General features: G+C 30.2%; 1 protein-coding gene across 3 annotated transcripts in view; it reads left to right on the forward strand.

Annotated features, from left to right (window-relative positions):
* The first annotated feature begins 4,507 nt into the window (after positions 1 to 4,507).
* Positions 4,508 to 20,424, forward strand: part of fng (Fringe glycosyltransferase) — a 118,122-nt gene continuing 102,205 nt past the window's right edge. For all 3 annotated transcript variants that reach the window (XR_015544265.1, XR_015544266.1, XM_087403529.1), the window contains exons 1-3: positions 4,508 to 5,599; positions 10,674 to 10,913; positions 20,299 to 20,347. Coding sequence is in view for 1 of the 3 variants with exons in the window: in XM_087403529.1 (XP_087259655.1) it covers positions 5,315 to 5,599; positions 10,674 to 10,913; positions 20,299 to 20,347 (574 nt within the window). In the remaining 2 variants the exon portion in view is untranslated. The remainder of the gene's footprint in view (positions 5,600 to 10,673; positions 10,914 to 20,298; positions 20,348 to 20,424) is intronic.

Consider the following 20,424-nt stretch of genomic DNA (forward strand, 5'->3'; position numbering starts at 1 on the left):
TTTATTTTAAAACAAATTAACAATTTGTGGTACATTGATGATTTCGAGATATTGAGAATAATAATATTTTCTTCAATTTCAAGTCTTAATGGCCTCTGTTTAGCAAAATATTTTACAACTGTTGAAAGTTTTCTCCTGAAAGAGAGAGAAAAACAGGACTATTCTTCTAGATCTAAAAGTATAATCCATTAGCAAGACGTTCACTAATTGTATGAATCGCTGATTTTTGCTGAATTTGACTAATTAATTTTATTTGAACCGATATTGTAAATTCGAATTTTCAATTCGTATTTCTCGTAATTATTGATTTTGAAAACAGTTCTCACATGCAAAACATCAAAAGTATTTCTGCTAAAAAACAAGAGATAAGAAAAAAGTTGATTTTAATCAGTAGCTGAAAAGATAAATTGCACTATTGTAGAAAAAGCCAGAAGCATAATGACGCTGCCAATCAACGAACGTGGGTAGAAACGTAATTTAAAGAATTGGTCTCATAAAGTCTAGAGATCCTTGATTATACGATCTCTAATAAAGCCATGATGTCGCTCCCAAGAGGAACGACATCAGAAGAAGTTTGGACAGGTAAGAAGGTCACCTCAAAGTCTTTGATTGTATTGTCTATGTTCACATTCCGAAAAAATCTCAGAAAAAAAAGATAAGCCGCTTATATTCGTTGGTTATTGCGAAAAAGCTAAAGATTATAGACTGTTTGATCCAAATGACAATGGAAATATTATTAGAACAAGAGATGTAGTTTCTCAACAGAAAATAGATTTTCTGTTGATAAGACTGAAGTAGTGAAATGTTGATACAAGTATTTCTCAAATCAAGTTATTTGACAGAAGAGATAGGAAATACTTCAGAGGTTGAAGCTGTAGAACTAGATGAAATATATGAATGTGAGGAAAAAGTAGAAGAGGAAGAAGGAATAGAGCAAAAGAAGATGAAAGAAGTAGAATTAGAAACGGAGACACAAGAAAAGAGTAGTCAAATTGATGAAGATAAAAAAGAAGAGAATAGATACAAAAAGAAATGGAAAAGCAAAAAGTTTCCTTGCTTTATTATATCACATGTGAACTGGATGATCCTAAAACTCTTGATCAAGCTATGAAATGAGAAAGATAATGTTCCATAGCTCTCTCAGTGGCGAGAGATTATGGAAGTGAAATTACAATCTATGTCGGAGAATAAAGTTTAGACTTTAGTGGATCCTCTAGTAAATAAAAAGATAGTGAAGAATAAATGAGTTTTCCGAATTAAAAAAAACTCAGTTGGAGATATTATTAAATATAAAGCACATCTATAGTAGCGAAAGGTTTTACACAAGAGTATTGTGTAGATTATTTCTAAACTCTTTCTTCTGTAATTAGACGAATACCGCTCCTTTCTCTTAATTCTCTTCTCTTATATCTCGAAACATTTTATAGCATCATCGCAATATTACCGACGATCAGTCATGTTAAGATTATTTCAATTATTCTTGATCGAGGATTTATCATCTGCTGTTATTTTGCAGTATCGACTTGCGACCATGGATCCACATGTGAATTTAATCAGAAAATTATTAGATTTCTTTAGTAATGTACATTGATGTGTGGTTATAGAAACATAATTTCTAAATTGAAGACATAAAAAAACAACTGAAATTTGTAAAGGTAAGCTATAATGCGCGAAAAGATGAATTATTTAATATTTTATATTATTAAACATATATGTATAAAATAATATAAATGTAACATAACTCATATATGTATATAATTATATATAATTATATAATTATATTATAGTGTTAATTGTTGAATAAAAATTTTAACTAATTAGGGATGCATTAGATATCCGAAAAAAAAACCGGAATCTGATATTATCCGGTACTTTTTTACTATCCGCTCAGATAGCCGAATATCATTAGTATCCGGCAATATAATATACAATATATATGTATATCCAGAAATTTTATATTGAAAGTTTACGTCATTGATGCAAACTCTATTTTTTTCAGCAACTTTTTGCACATCTCATCTTTCTTCTTTTCCTTTTTACACGTTGAGAAGATAAACAAAAATTACTACCGCTATTTTTGCCTTATTTTTCCTTTTTTTTTTTAGAATTTTGGGAAATTTGTACTAGATATTCGAAAAATATCCGGATAATTATTGCTCTACCGAATATCGGATATTCGATACCCGATATCCGGTAATTTTACAATCCGGTGCATGCCTAGGATAATCTTTCTATGTTATTCTGAATAGTACATACAATAATTTTTAGTATTTACCTACTATTTTTATGTCATTATGTCCGATACGTTGCATAATATTATAATATTTGTACTAAAATTTCCATTATATAATATATGCAATAGCAAACTGTAAAAATATAAATACATAAATATGTTCGCATAAACATATTTTTTATAATAAAAAAAACTATACTAATAATTGCTACGTTTAATTATAAATAATGTGTTTTTTTTATTTTAATACATAAAGTAGAAATAAAAAAATTATCGATTTTTTTGTATATATTTCTTGTACATTCTGCAATGTTTACATTATATAAAATATTCTCATTTGTTAATATTTTCTAAAACCAATAAATATCTACAATATATAGATATCAGAGGATTTTATAATAAAAAAATATAGCTTTATTATAATTATTAAATTTGTAGTAACATAAGACAAACAGTATCTCGCAAAATATAAACTAACAGCCAACATATTTTCCATTCGATAATACAAATGTAACATAACACATTAATATACGTATATAATTAGTATTAATTGTTAAATAAAAATGTATAAATAGAATATTCTTGATTATATTGTTTCGAAATTTTGCCACGGATTTGTCTTCCAATAATATTATTTTTATATTTGAAAAAAAAAAAGAATATCCAAAAAAATAGTACAGTTTTTAAGATATACATTTTAAGTATTATTACAAAAGTATTATTGCACAGTTTTTAAAATATAAGGGAGAGTGGAGTAAATCGGACTTATTTGCAATTTTTGCTCTCTATAAAGCGCAAATAAAGTCTAATCATAAAATCGAAGATATCATTGGAAAGATCATTTAATTTTCCTTCATTTTTGCTTGAGACCGTTTTGATGTATTTTTCATCTATATTGGATTATAATGGAAAATGTAAAAAACACTTTTTTCTATTGGTTCCTAATCGGATCATCCCCTGGTCCAAATTGGGCACTCCTATTTTTATGGATTTTTAGATAAAATTTTAAAATTTTTTAACGTATTTTTGTTAGTGTTGAGTAAAAACGAGCAATTTGACAGTCGAAGATAAAAATTTTATTCAGAAAAAAATTATTGACAGTTTATATTTTATTAAAATTGAAATCAATAAAATTCAATTAATTTGAGTGTGATGATTCATGATATTTTATCGATTTAATTTCTTGGACCAGATCTGATCGGCTGATCACCAATACTACAATTAATCCTATAAGTTATCTATTGTACTGTAGATCCGATTTGAACACGAGTCTTTTCGAACTTTGAAACAATACACCGCAAAAGTGATCATAAAACGCTTGACACTACACTTTAATTATCTTACATCAATTATCTTTCAAATTTTTAACATCTTTTAAATAATGATTTACAAGGATTTTCTTTTTAAAAAACATTTTTGCACAACGACTGAAAATACATATTTGCGTCTGTTCTATGAATATTTATGACAGAGAATTGTCAAACTGTCATCACATTCGATGTTTTATAAGGACTTTATATTATAAATAGCACGCAAATCTGCTTAACCGTATTCATTTAAATTAAAAAGGTCCTATTTGGAACATATATATATATATATATATATATATATATATATATATATGTGTGTTCATGTATTCTTGATTTTAGAAGCTGAATTTCTCGTCTATACGAAACTTTTTAAGCGTTCGAACAATACAATTTTTAATTTTCGTTTATTTTTTGGATGATATATATATGTATATATATATATATATATATATATATATATATATGTATAATTAATACACATCATTTTGATATATATAATTTTAAGAAACATATAGTCTATTTTATTCTTTACGAATAAATTGTTAATTATCCAACAAGAAATGATCGTTAATTAAACGTCGAATCGACGTCAAATTAGTGTTAAAAATCATCGAATTTATATCGATTCGACATCAATTCGATGATTCATTTCTCGCTGGATATATATACTTTTTAAAAATGAAGTTTTTTTAAAAAATATTTTCTCCATACGAATACTTTTTGTACTCACTGTACATATATTATTTCAATCAATACCTGTTTATCGAAGCTTCGCTCGAAATATTTCGCATACCAAAAACACTTTTTTCGGTATATTTTCCTTCAGTCGCTGAGTTGCGCGTGACGTTTGAAAAAGCGGTGTACGTGTTTCTCAGATCTATCCCCACTCAAGGGCGGCCGCACGCCTGTTGGCACCACTTCTCCCTCTCTCTTCGGCGGCCCGCGACGTGCCTGCTATGGCGATGTTTACAGCGTAGTCACGGCAACGGCTCATGTGATCAGTCGGTGGTCCGTCGCGCGCCGGGTAACAGTAGGCGTTCTTCGCGGTATATATCGAATCGGATTGTGTTTCAACTTTCGTTTCGTGTCACGCCGCCGTCATTCGTTTCGACGGACTACTGTTCTGGTTCTCTCTCGGAACATTGACAACACACAGCACGACGATCGGACAATTCGAATTCGACGGAGACGCGAATCAGTGGCGCGAATATCCGGAAAAGTGACGCGATCGGACGTGCAACTGATAAACAGTGATGTTCGGATGTAATCGTGTTTCTCTCCTTTAACACAGCACTCCGTATGGATTAGAACTTGCAGGACTGACATCTCGACGAAAGCTTATGACGATAACTTTGACATGAAGCGTGTCGCGATAATCGGAGTACCGGCGAGATGCGGATCCCTCGTCGCGTGTCGTTTCGATCGTTCGATCGTTCATGCGGATTAAGTGACGCAGAACCGGCAGAACGTGATCGGCGCGCGCGTGATTCGAATCGATCAAAATCCGGTAATATAATGTGCCGCGTGAACGCATCGGTGACCATTCGCGAGAATTATGATTGACGGACGATCGAGGAGCTCTAGAATTTGAGTGTCGTAAAAGAGAGAAAAGGAAAAAAAAAGGGTGAGGTTTTGCGGAGTGACGTGAAGTTTGCGGGGGAAGCGAAAGGGCGCCTTGTGAACGACGTGAAGTTCGCCGGGGAAGTTCGAGCAGTAATCACGTGATCGCGTATCCGCAGTGGGAAACAACGGAGAAAGTTCGCGGCGTGTTATGATCCGCGTGTTTTCCTTCGCGGGACGAAATGAGGACGGCGACGCAGCAGCGTGGTCGTCGATGAACCCTAAGGACAAATGTGCGGATCCCGCGGTGGTGGAACAAGGCTCGTGGCTCTGTAAGCCCGCCAGCAGCAGCCCCCAAGCTTGTACGCCGCTTGCCGTCGGCGCGGGTATGATGCCACGAAGTCTGCCGACGAGACGTGGCCTGCAGGCGTTAGCGCTCGTCATCGCTACCGCCTATGCCACGATTCTCCTCTACCAGGCTATCGCACCGCGTCAGGTAATTAGAACGATCATTATCGTCGTTGCTGAATATAACTATCTGTATTGCTGACGACGTCGGTGTAGAGATGAAAATGACCCAATTTGACAATAACTTCTGGTAAATTGCGGTAAATTATTCGGTGATTTTTTTTAAGGCTGGTAAAATAATAATTTAAAAAAATTAAGAAAATAAAGTAATTTGATATAAGAGCATTTAGTTATTAATCCTTATGAAAATAAAAGTCGGAACGTAAATTGGATGTAATGGAAGAATTACAGAAGCGTGAACGAAACTTCTAGAAGGCGAAAATTGGAATGTTTTATCAACAATGAAATGTAAAAGAAGCATCTACTCTTCTTTCACATTTTGATGTTTCAATTTCCGCCTTCTAGAAATTTCGTTCACGTTTACGCTACGATAAGTTTTAAGTAATTGTAAAATTGAATTTGACAGTATTTTTACATAGTTTCTAGTTCTGTGAAGCCTATTTTATAATGTGCTTTTTGTTTCCTGTTTTTTGTTTTTTACCTTTTGCTTTTTTCTTTGTAACCGTTTTATCAACAATTGTATTTTTTACTATATATTTCTTGTTTCTTTCCAAGTTCGTTAACTTTTATCTTGGGCGATATAAAACAAAAATAAATAAATCTGGATAAGAAGCAAAAAGACAAGAATGTAAAAAATAACAAAAGGTAAGAAACAGGAAACAAAAAGCACAACGTACATGTAGAACATTATAACGCCATTGCGTAGCTTTTTTACCATGATGAAAGAGCTGCACAGCAACGTTATAATGACAACGAAATTTGCATTAAGAGTTACAGAATAGATCTTGCTGTACTCCGATTCTGTAAAGCTCGTGTCACATTACGAATTGGAGACTGAGGATTGCGAATTAGAGATTAGAATTCGACCAGTCAGATAATTTTAATTTTAATCCGTTTTGTTCTGATTAGCTGAATTTTATTATTTAATTCGTAATCCTCAATCTCCAATACGTAGTGTGACACGGATTTAAGGACTGTCGCGCACACTTTTCGTAGCGACAGTTTGGTATCATCGTTGCACAGCTTTTTTTATCATATAGATTGAGGAAATAATATAGAAATCCTGAAAAATTTTGAAAATATTGTATAAATTTTACAGAAAAGTATTTCGGATAAAAGGTTCGTTTAAAAAGATCTTTTTACTCTTGGATAGCATTAAATTGATAAGATCAATAAATAGATCTTTTTAAATCCTGCAACTTTTATCATAAACACTTTTCTGTAAAACTTATATTTTTCAAGATTTTTCAAGTTTTTTTTTCCATAATTTTTTTTTATTCTGTATAAAAAGAATAACTGTTCTTATTATTGTGTTTGCCTTGGGAGTTTTCTCTTAATGTGCCTTTGTATTTAAATGAGTCATAAAGAATACTAGTATAAATAAATAAGAAAAAGTATTTTTTTTATTAAGTTAAATTATTAATGCACATGATACCGAAGATAATATTCTATTTTTTAACTATTAAAGTATGGTAAACATTTTTCGAAAGATATGAAGAATTTATGTGTCTAATAATACCGTAAGATTTTATAAGCTTGTTCCTATGGTGCTCTGTATTGTGTTATGAGTGTACATTGAAATTGTAAGTATAATTAAAATAATGATTTATGCAATATTAACTTAAATGATTAGCTTATATCTATTATTTGTCTTTTAGTATTGTATATCAGAATGTATAGAGTTAAATGTGGATAGCCACATAAATTGAGAGCATATTAATAGAGCTATCGTATCTTGGAAGACATACTATACTAATAGAAACAAGAACATTTTATTTTTTAAAAAACATGAAACATTTACATATTTTTTAATTTAAAAAATATCATAAGAAAAAGAAATAATTGAATTGAAAAATGGATATTGATTTCAAGCAGATAAAATTAAAGTTACAATATTTAATAATTAATAATTAATAATTAAAGTAATGAACATGTTGGTTTAAAGGCACATTAAAGGGCACACTATATCATTATCACAATTGGAATAATTATTCTACAATATTTGCGCAACAACATATAACCATATGGACATTGTCGTTAAGAATTACAGAATCAGGGTACACACTGGCTGTGTTCAGAAATTTTACTCGAATACACTCAGGTATCATTTTGTTTAACATTCGATAAGCATCAAGGATAAAATGATATCTTTGTGCATCCGGTGAAGTTTCTGAACGCGGTCCTGTGTTTGTCTATCGGCGAAGTTGAGATCGTTTGAATCCGACTAATAACAATAATTGTTAGTGTGGCATTCAAAACATTCCTCTATTATTGCTGTATACTTGTACTTACTCTTGTATTTTTATTGTCTAACTCAGGTTGTCGAAATTAAGTAGATAATAAAAAAGTATGAAACTTAATCTGAATAATTCTAACACACATGAAAAAGCTCGTATAAAAAATGGCACCCTCTTTTTCTAATATAATGTATAATTCGGATAAGAATATCGGTTTTTTAACTGAATTTTTTTGCACTGTTTATCTTTTCTTTTTTTTCTAATGTACAGAGAGAAACTAATTCAAGAGAAAAGTTGCACGTGCAAAAAGTTTATAACCGAAAAGAACAAATTTAATATGATTAAGATCACAAAAAATTATCAAAATATTACAGGATTAATTGAGGGGATGGGCGGAATAAAGACACAATTCTACTTAAGTTTTTTTTCCGGAGATTATATAATGTTTTTTTATATAATATGGATCATAATAGAGAAATATTATAACATGTAACTTCTTAAAGACATTACATAAATTCATTTGTGTATAATAAACAAGTAGCAAGTCATTTTAATTTTTATTAAAATCAAGATTTTGTAATTAGGATGTTGTAATTATTTCTTTATTCCGCCTTCAATTTTGGAGTGCACTATAAATATGAGCTATGCTTTTCTACATTCAAAAACAAGTTTATTTGTCTCTAGTGCTTCGATTCTGTAATGGGCTTTCTATATAAACCGTTAGTCACCATTCATATCATGCAGTAATAATAAATTAGAATTATAAGTCATAAATTTTGTGAAACTTACATCCAGAATAAATTATATCAGATCGTTATGTCACAATATTTCAGCCAGTCAGAAGAGTTCTCAGATCAAATAGCAATATACATTAGATAATTGGTCAGTCTTAACGTAATTTAAGTTATAAATTGTAAGAAATGAGATTTGTGGCTATCTTCACGCAATCACTGATTTATCGTTGTCTTATTATACATTATTAACTCGTTTACAACTTGCTCTCGACTTCTGATCTTTTACTAACAGTTTATTATTGTAAAAAGCTCATAACTTTTAACGATTCATTACATTGTCGTTGTGCTGGTTTTTTATCATAGTCAAGAATCAGGGTACAAAAAAATAAATTTGTCTCTGCGTGAATGTGGAAAGAACATGACTCGTATTTAGTGCCATTTAATTTAATTCATCCTACAATAATGTAGATATTATGACGATTTTTCTTTTCAGCTAAACTTCTTGCACGATTTATTTTTTTCTTCTTTTTCTCTTCACGAAAAAAAAGAAAACGGTGCAAGAAGTCCAACAAAAAAAAAACACAGGCTTATTCTTTCAAGTTATAGGTATTAAAAAAAAATGCGGTTTTATGATAAGATCAGTGTATTAGAATTATTCAGATAAAGTTAAACTTTTTTATTATTTATTTACTTATGGCATATTCGGTAGACTGCACTAGTGCGCGTTGAATATGAACTTTTTTGGTGTCACGCATTCGGATTGTGCACACTGTATCAGTGCGTTCAAGTTGCCGTATTCGGCAAATGAAAACTGATCCAGTATAGTGCTGAATTTGTATTCGAACCAACCGAATGAACCGAACGAGTTCAAGAAATGTTGCACTGACATTTTTGTGCAGTTTAGTATTTGAACAAATAAAACTAGTTAGGCAGCAAAAAATTACAAAATAGTGGATAAAGAAAGACTAAAATTATTTATTATAAGTGAAGTATGAGAAACAAGTAGTAGCGATGATGAAATAGAAGGTATGTTATGTGTAATAAAAGAAGAAAGGCCAAAAAAAAATTATGTGGACACATCGTGAATGAATACTCGGACAAAGAAGTATATAATTATATATGATAAAAAACCAATACTTTTGATAATGAAAATATTTAAGTTTACTATCATTAGTTGTAATACTATACGTTATTAGTTTCAAACTTAATTCTGCACTTGCATCATGTCAATGCTTATAGATGCATTTTCAGTATTTTATATGCCAATAATATGATTTATGATTGTTATTTTATATATATATATATATATATATATATACATATATGTATATATAACATAACATAATATAGTATATGAAAATATATTCAAACACAGATATTTTTTAAATAATTAATATGTGCATTTTTATAAACTTAACTGAAGAGTATAAACAAGTAGAGGAAAGGCCCCTATTATGAGATACCGATCATTCATTTGAATAAATGCTAGAAATCTATGGGCAGAACTTAAAAAAATAATAGGGATTTTGAAGGGAATTTAGTAAGCTTTAAGATAATGTAAAATTTAATTCAAATTTTATTTTTTTTTATAAATTAAAGAAATGTAAAAAGCAAATCGCAAAGTCAAAAAATTGTATCCTAATATATGAGATGTCCTGAGAAATAAAACGCACACTACTTATACAGAGTTTGGAATTAAAATTAAAAGAAGTGAAAATATTTAATGTTAATAATAGATACATTTTATAGAAAAATAGTTTTTTTGATATATAGAATATATGATTTATAGAAAAAATTGATTCCAAATTAGCCACAAATTAAACATTAATGCGAAACATAATTATTTATAGTTATTGTATATTACATATTTCTCAAAAAAAAAAAAAAAAATTGCTCTGGTAATGTAAAAAGAGATATTGTGTTTATGATATCGTCTACGAAAATAATTGCTTATCAAAAAGAATATTTTTCAATACTTTCTCAATGCCTTTTAGCGAGAAAAGCTCACTGCAAAAAATAGAAATTTTTTTCTTTTTTCTTAATGATATATTCTGATAATTGTATGTCGCAGTGGGTCGACGAGATGAACGTGGCGGAAGTGAATAGCCGAAATGTGATAGTGGAAGTGCCGGCGTCGAGAAAGTTAATCAACGAGGAGCTGCCGATGACGCTGCCGGTGGCAACGGCGACTATGGCACCATTCACGACGAACCTCAACGACGTGTTTATCAGCGTGAAGACCACCAGGCACTATCATCACTCGCGTTTGCCGGCCATCATCGATACGTGGTTCCAGTTCGCCAGAAATCAGGTGAGCCTCTTTTATTCCGTGCAGATCGCCGTGAAATGCCAATATTCCGGATTCATTAGCGTCGCTCGATCACCTCGTTTCTTGCGCTTCAACCTTGCGACAACCTCGTTACAAATATAGCACGATCACCTAAAAACACTGAAGCTTCCTAAGAATATTGTTTAATAATTGGGATATTTTCTGATATATGATCACTTATTTGATTTGTTACAATACTAACAATGTATTAACTTTATTTTTACTTTGTATAAATTCTACTTCCTTTATAAGCAGTTATATATATTTTAATATTTTTGATAAAATTATGTGTATTAGAATTATTCAGATGAAGTTTAACTTTTTTATTGTTTACTTAATTTTAACTTAGAAAGTAACTTAGAAAATTGATGGAATATTTACAGGAGTATTTCTAGCATTTCAAACATTGACAACATGATTTATGATTTTTATTTTATAGATGTATTATAGTATAACATAAGAAGTGTACGAAAATATTTAGGTACGGGTAATTTTTAAAATAAATTCAGCAAAATCGCGAACTTCGAATTACTGGAGCTTATTAATTAATAGTATGTAATTAAATGTCACTTTTATTGTTCGTTGAAACATATTTGATTATTATTGAACAAAATGGTTTAAAAAGCTCCTCAAGATTGCTTCAAGGATTAATATCAAAAAAGATTTGTTGCTCTATCGATTCTTATTATACAAATACTAGAAAACATATTTGATTCCTTTTAATATATGTATAAATAAATATGTAAAAAATAAGAATATATAATGCCATGTATATCTATATCCATGTAATTATTTAATTTAAATCTGAATACGAATATGCGATTGCATAATTTTTTAAAAATATTTTATATATATTTTTTGTAGGTAAAGCGAGACTATTCAGTTTTAACTTAATTTACAATAGCAAACAATATCTCTTTGCAGTAACGTGTTTGTAATTATATTATACAATCATGATTACTCCTTGAGAGCACAACTTTTAAATAATTAACATGTTCTGTTCAAAAAAACATTATCGCGAGAAATGGACGAAAAAGCTCCGCTTTATTTTATTTATATTTACAGTTTAATAAGTGAAAATAATAATATCAGTTTTATTTGGTATAACGATTTCAGTGTTCAATTAGGATAGTTTTTACATGGATATAATATTTTTTATCATAAAAATAATATATTATGGCATTTTTAAAAATAATTTTTGTGGAATTTGTTCGATTCATTCGTTATTAATTGTGAAGAAATCAGAAAACTATTATTCGTAAAAATTATTTTCGAGGAGTATTGTTCGTTATTTGATTCGTTTGCCATTATTTGAAGAGACCAGAGAACTTGGATAAGAATTAATCGTGTTAAAGTATGATAAATGTACGCATAGTCTTATCGCAACGTCTCCATCATCGCGAAATTCATCTACATGCCTTCTTATGGAACGGAATAGACCACACTTTGTATACGACTCGTTGGGCTTTATCCAAGGGTATCGAAGCGTATTCGCGCGTATTTACCGTAGACCATGTCGCCGATGATCAGCGTGAATTCACGATTTCTCGCGCCGTGGGAATGAGATTTGTTCCACTCTTCTTTCCCTTCAATTTCTCACTTGCCTTTTCGTAAATATCGCGATACCATCCGTGCCCTTCGAAAACAAAGGGCAATGTTTTCCATATCTCGAATATTTACGTGATATTATTGCTGCATAATTAAATTAATTAAGTTTTTTAAAATTATAATAGGTAAATCTTTTGAAAAATCTTTTTTTCAATGCATAATTATGCTATTTTCACTGGTAACTAAATAACGCATCGTATTTAGATTTAAATTAAATTATTGTGTGTATGTACACATAATTATACATTTTTATTTTTACATCGAATACTTATTTTATATCGAAAAAAAAATCAAATATTTTCTATCACTTTTAAGAATCAACTGGGCAATGAACAAGCATTTTTTGGTAATTAATACTAATAAAGAAATCTTGAGAGAAATTCTCATACGCTGGTACTATTCTTGCATTGGATAAAGAAACAAAATACTCTTGCATCTCTCAGCGGTTTCCGCGTCCTTCTGCACTTTGCCAGGTTAATATACCGTTCCTCCAGGTAATTACTACCTAGATTTTGTACGAGTTCTCGCGTTTCCTGTAATTTCGGTTGATTTCCTTTACGCTGTTCAGGGAACGGAACTTTAGTGAATTTAGTCGTGGATTATCATGTTGTTTATTGATATCTTGATTTGATTTCTCATTTAAGAAATTTTTTGTTTCACATCCATACTTTAATTTCTTAATTTCTTTTGGCAATTAGATATAAGTATTCCTTATCGAGTTTTAATTTTGAATAGTAATTATTGTGTCTTTATTATAATTTTCAAAATTTCTTTCTGTTTTATTAATTTGATTTGATTAATTTATAATTAATAACAATTGATATATTGAAATAGTAATAATTAATAACAATGACAAAAAATTTTGTACTCAATACTTCTACACTCAAAATGGCACAACTTCAAGCTACAAAGATTAAAACACGTTAATATAAAATAAATAAATATCATTTAAGATATTCATTACTTATTGGGTTTTAAATATCTCCTAAATCTATTTATATATACTAATTCAGACCTGTTCAATTTGAACTTTGGAGCCAAAACGCAATCATCGAGGCAAAAAAATTTAATGTGGATAAAATTTCGGGGACTGTAAAATATTGATCTAAGTGACGCTTATTAATAGTTTATAGTTTCTGAAATCTTACTCATATTGAATTTTTTTACGTCAATGGCTTTGCTTTTGGCTCCGGAGCTCAAATTGTACAGGCTTGTGTTAATTAATAATATAATTAAAGCAATAATAATTAATACTGTATAATATTACATAATATTTATAATAATAATAATATATTATAATATATAATTAACAATATTATATTAATGATTGTCAAATATTAAAATTTAATATATCATAAATGTAAGAGCACAATTTTATATATAATGACGAACATTCGAATGTTAGAATAATCAGATTTTCAAGATAAATTGAATTAAGAAGATTGATAAGAATTTATATGTCGATTATTTCTTAAAATAAAAGTAAATTGAAGTAGGTAAATTATAAAATCATTTGAAATATAAAGAAACGGCTCAATTGTTTAAAAATGAAAGTATATATCTAAAAGAGCTACGCGAGCCAAAAGATAAATTACGTGAAATCTACAAACACAAACTTATCACGAGGTCATTATCAATAATAACAGTAAAGTTTGAATTTATGTAAAAGTATAACTGAACAATTATAAAGGTTATTTGAGTATTGTATGTCCGCAACGAAAGCATTTGTAATTCTCATGACACGGTGTCTTAATTTGTTTCGTATCCTGATTATTCTTTGCTCCCGTCGATCTCACGCTTTTTCCACGCGTACACTCGCGTTGCTTGTGAGTCGCGTCGGCACGCATTTTCCGCGACGCGAGCGAGAAAAAGTACGATGAGAATAATAAAAGTCTGTGTCCGGCTGCATACGGTTTGTGGTTCGTGGGAAGATCTCACGATTTACCTTCGACCCTGACGACCTCCGCGTTAGCCGACTTAGTCCACCCACGAGCAATCTCAACGAACTCACCTTTTTCGTGATTTCTTTCTCGATAATTAAACGATACGCCACGATCCTGCAAGTTGGCTGAAATGATCGTTCTTTTATTTGTGTGTGTGAGATCGAGGATGTTATTGATTCTCACGCATTGTTGCAGAAATCCAATACATTCAATCAGTACATGATAGCATATAAAAACAATATAATTGCATAATAAAAGGAACTTTTATGATATAAAGAAGAGTATCAATTTTATCAATCAGTTTATTTTATATATTCATAGCTTAATCTCATAATTAATAAAATGTTATATTTGTAAAAGAGAGTTATGAACATGTTTATAATTTAAATAAACGCGCATATTAATAAACGAGGAAAATATCCAAAAGAAATGAAGAATTTTATCGGATAAAAAAATAATATATAAATCAATAATTTTCAGCGGCTAGAAGACTTATTTTCTTTCCTGGCGAGATTAGAATTTCACAATCCAATTTACGGCAGGTGATTTATCGCGGTGAAGGTAATAGACTCTGGTAGAAACTTAGTCATCTGCCTAAGGTTCAAAATTATTTACGGAGCAATAAGTCTTGAAAATGTAGATTCTTAAGACATTCGCAGAATTTATTCAATTTTTGCAAAACAGTTTTATGTTAGTATTATATATATTGTATATATCATTTATACTGTTATGATTATCGTCTGACGTAGAGATTTTTTAAAATATTGATTTCTTTTGGCGGTTTGAAAAAAGTTGCAATTTTTTCGAAAAAAAAATCGTCTTTAATTGTTGATTAAAAAAAAGCTACAAAATATTTTGCAAAAATCCTACGTCAGACGATAGAGAATGTTGCTAAGTATATTCAATTAAATTTTAAGTCAATCGGATGAAAACTTTTTGAGTTATCATGTATACTATCTTGGAAAAACGCGTTTAAAATTTTGAAACATTACACAGCTGTATCACAGCAAGAATTTCTATCTTAACATTAATCTGCAATGCTTGCTCCATAAAGTTATTTATATTTTTTCTTGTATTTTTAAGGGTTCAAACTAATGATTAAAGTAATAAAAAAAATTTCGATTTTTTGAAACTGTAGAGGTGGGGTCCCCCCTTAAGAACTTTGAAAATTAATATTACAGAAAAAAAATTGATACTTTAGACTCCAAATCGTGAAATACAAAATGTAATATATTCACTTTTTAATAAAGTATATCAATTATATACATTTAAATTATCTGCAGATATATTTTAACAATTGAATTTGAATATTTAAACAATTTTTAAAGAATTATTTTGCAAAACTTGTAAATGTTATGCAACTAATAACGTTATTGTTATCTATATATAAAAAAAGCCTATTAAAGAAAAAATTAGAATTAAATTAAAATTATTTATATAATTTGTAATATATAGTTAATAATTTTTTATGATATTTTGTATCTAGTTCCAACAGAACATCATTTTATCTTTTAGTGTATATATTTTCACATATACATATATATTAAGCCTCTTTTCTGAAGCCTTAAAGTCTTTATGGGTTTTAAAAAAGAGAAACAAGGTTAGAGTATTGTGTGTAGCAGTTCGCTGTTAAGGTGTTAAGTTTCTCTTCTAAATTGGACAGAGGTGAAAAACAATAAGTCGCAATGTTTTGATTATTAATACGTCGTATATCACGGGTAATGCGTTTTAATAATGCGTTTTAATAATGCGCTCCACTGAGGAGAAACATTGATTGCGCATTTATTGTTGGCGCAATCCCTATGTTCGCCCTTTTTCTCTTGGCCATCACTTTAATGACTTTTAATGGCCACATTTATACACTTTACTACCTACTTTTTTTCGTTCTTATGTGGTCAATAATTTACGCGGCATATATAATAATAAGATCAAGTAGTTAGTAATTTGTTTAAGTTGTTTTCCAGACATCCGTTGCGAAAATAATCGAGATTTATATTTTGTTATTATAAAATCTCGATTATGTGAATGGCAGTAAGGATAGTATACCAACGTATAATATAAGGCACATCTGTGTTATTTATATTTTTTATACTGTTCTAATATCTGAAAATTTTTATAGTTTTAATTCTAATAATAATTTATTCGATTTTTTGAGCAATCCTTGGGTGAAATATTCAAAATGATTTTTTATTATGATTTTTCAATATCTATTATTAAAATGAAATATTTTAACAACATAAATCTATAGTGTCAAATTTAACTATTGTTTTAGTATAAAATAATGATATGTGTATTGAGAAGGAGTAGTGGTGATTTAGATTAAATTTGATATTATAGATTTAACAGTGTTGTTAAAATATTTAATTTCATTTTTAGTATATATATATATATATATATATATATATATATGTGTAAATATTTATATATCTTTATATATAGATTATAAATTTAACAGTGAAACGAAATGTCAAATTAAAATTCTGTTAAGATAAAAATAAAAATAAAAAGTATATTATGGCAAAATAAATAAACTTTTTTTATTTAAGTATAATCCAAAAGAGTGAGTCATAACAAGCACTTCTTTCAATCAAATTTCGGTAATTCTATGCTTAGAAGATACTTCTTTAAAACTTTTTTTTACAAACTTTGTATCAAACCCTTATTGGGACTCAAAATTCGAGGAGATCTTTCTTTGCGCCATTCTCTAAATTTGATAGTCATGCCGTTCGATTATCGTGTTATTAAGTGGAGGTGTAGACATACGTGGTTAGGTACAAATTTTCGTGATTCATAAAAAGAACCCCTCGAGATCTCGAGGGTCGATCGCGGGTCAAAGTCTAGTGTCGTTACTTAGAATGACTTGGCCGATACTGCAATCCCCCAATCGACAAAGGCCGACTCATACCGCACGTCGATTGAATTTGGCTTCGGATAATTGGTCGATTACTTCGGTTATTTAAGCAAGTCTTAAAAGGTCCGATGTAATTTCGCGCGGCGCGTCGATGAGAGCTCACTGTGCTTCAACGAATTATTTCCTCTTAATTTTCATTGCTCTTTATTGTGTCGGTAGGGTGCGATTTTCAATTGACCCTCAATGCGATATAATCAACGTGCCATTACCGAATGATATTTATCCAATTTTCAATTTTTTGATTTTCAATTATATAGAATTGTTATGTCGAAAAGAATTAGATATAAAAATATTAAAAATTTACCATTTTTATTGTGAATTATATTTTTAAAAGATTAAAATTTTGAAAGAATAAAAATATATTTATGTATTTGTAGCGTTGGACGAACGCACTTATTTCAGATTTTATTTATCTGTCACTGCGAAAAAAAATTGTTGACTTGACTAACTGCGTTTAGTTCGTAGTGATTATTTAGTTCAAGTGTATTTATAAATTTAAGTTAAATATGTACGTTAGTCATGTTAACAAAATCTTGTAATTTAAAACATGTTATTTGTTTGGATTAACAAATATTTGCTTGATAGCCCATGATCGCTGCACTTAGTTGAATCAACTAATATTTTTTGAATCAGCAACTTTTTTTCTCAGTGCAAAAACGATTTTAACATATAACTTATTTAATATGTTAATAGTACATCTAATAATTAAATTTTTTTAAACACCATGAAATTTTATCATTATCAAAATGATAACGCTATTATTTATCTTAATCGTAAAATTTACTTTTTAATAAATATTTTTAATAAATATTTTTAAAAGAGAACTTATATAAAAAATTTTTTTTGTCCTCTGAAAATTGATAGGAGGCAATGTTTGTTTCATGTAAGTAGAACGCAATCGTTAAATTTCCTTCCATGCACATTTTAGGACAAATTCGTCTCGCCTAATTAAACGTAACGAGCGAGTCTTTTAATATGATTCTACACTTTTGACATTCGCAAATGTTCTATATTGCGATACGGCTTACGAGCAGAACAACCAACACTCGGGCCGACTCAATGAATTCCCGGGAAATGCTCGAAGATCAGCTTAACGACGAGTCTTTTAAGTACGACGTACGTGCGGGATTAATGCAATTATGTCGATGTAATGCGACGCCGGTGCCACTGACGTCATCGCGTTACACTCGTCTCTTATTTTTGTACACGACGTTCATTCGTTGCCGGATATTCGTGTTCTTTCTGGGAATGCTGACGAGTTCTCTGCCCTCTCTCTCTTTCTCTATCCGCATGCCTCGAATAAACGTGTTGCAATTGCAATGCCTTTTCACCCGCGCTATTTTTACGTTCGTCACGTTGTGCTGCGGATATCCGTTATAGCTACACATCCGAGATATCTCGGTGAACTCTTATTGAGGCAACTGCAGTTTATTCAATCCTCTTTTAAAATTTACATAATCCCGATACACATGCGGTCGATTAAATATTATGCTCTCAGAAACTGTGCCATTGATTAAATTACGCATTATTTATGTAATGCATTATGTAGCTTGTTCGAAATAAGCGATTTAATTCTATTTTAATTAATGAAACAGAACGCGAACGAATATATTGGCATGTGCAATGTGCAATGTGCATTAAATGAGCTAATATCGGCTGATATAAAATTCATGGATGTATTATGCTGTAATTGCATTGAAATTCTCTAACAAGTTGCGTTTTGTGGAATTTGCTTAATTTACCATTTTAATAGAGGAAGTTGTGAATATAAAATCATGCGGCCAAATATCAATAAACGCACATAAATAATACATCGCGTTTTCTGGCGATGATTTTTTTCTTTTTCTTTTGTATTTTCCCAGTGGCTTACGAGACTGACGCGATATATCGCCGCGTGAAAATCATCGGGACAATGCTTCTGACGTCTGGAGTACCATCTCCTTCGATCGTTCTTGCTCGTTCACTTCCTGAAGGGAACTACTCTTGGGAACTAAAAATAAGCTACTACTTTAACACGTGCAGTGTACACTGATCGTAACGTAACGACGCTGCAATACGTTCGAGTCCAGATGCAACTGCCACGGAAGGGTGTGCGATGCGACAGATACAAATGAGAAATTCAAGTCTCAACTCACGACGATCTGAGATAAATTTTCTAGCGCGACAAAATACGGGAGAAACTTGAATAGTTCTTAATTGAAAGTGTGCCACTTTATCACAATTTCGTGTGAATATACACTCTAGAGATTTTTACTTTGAACAGAGATTAGAGCAAAAAGGAATATATTCTGATAGTATATATAATACAATATATATTTGTCTTTTTCCGAAAATATTTCAATTTATAACGTGCATTGTATATCATTAATTATTATGGATTGTTATTGGAAAATGTTGATAATTATATTTTAAATAATATTTTGCGAAAATAATATTCTATATGTGACAGCACGAGTTAGAATCATGGTTGCTCTTTCTTGTGATTTTTAAATAACAGAAATGTCGGTCTTGCGATACTGCACGTATGTTTGTAAAAAAACATATGATATTTTTCTCGTTTCTATCTCCTATTTTTGTTTTCGGAATTTGTAATTTCGCTATCTCGCGAATATAAATAAGAGAAGTGTATCATAGTGGTGTGAAGTGCTTCAAGGTTGTAAGATTTATTACACGTAACACATACTGACGCGGATGGAGCGATTTCGTTTCGAAGGGATAAGAAAGGAATTGAAATTTATGATCGATACGTGATGCGTGTTGTTTGGCTGGACGGTCTGCGGTAAACAATCAAATACGTACGTGCCATAGCATGATTATTCCGCCGCATCGGGTATAATCGAAAAAGGTCGCGTACATATGTTTATATATAATCAAAATATAATGATTTTTTTATTTCTATTTGCAGACGTGGTTCTTCACCGACAGGGATGACCCTTATTTCCAAAACCAAACTAGTGAGTATTTATTAATAATTTTTGTATTAATTAATTTTGTTACAAATGGGTTTTTCAAATTATTTAATTATTCGTAT

This window comes from Acromyrmex echinatior, chromosome 2 (assembly GCF_024713525.1).
Source record: "Acromyrmex echinatior isolate Ae372 chromosome 2, ASM2471352v2, whole genome shotgun sequence".
NCBI lineage: Eukaryota > Metazoa > Arthropoda > Insecta > Hymenoptera > Formicidae > Acromyrmex > Acromyrmex echinatior.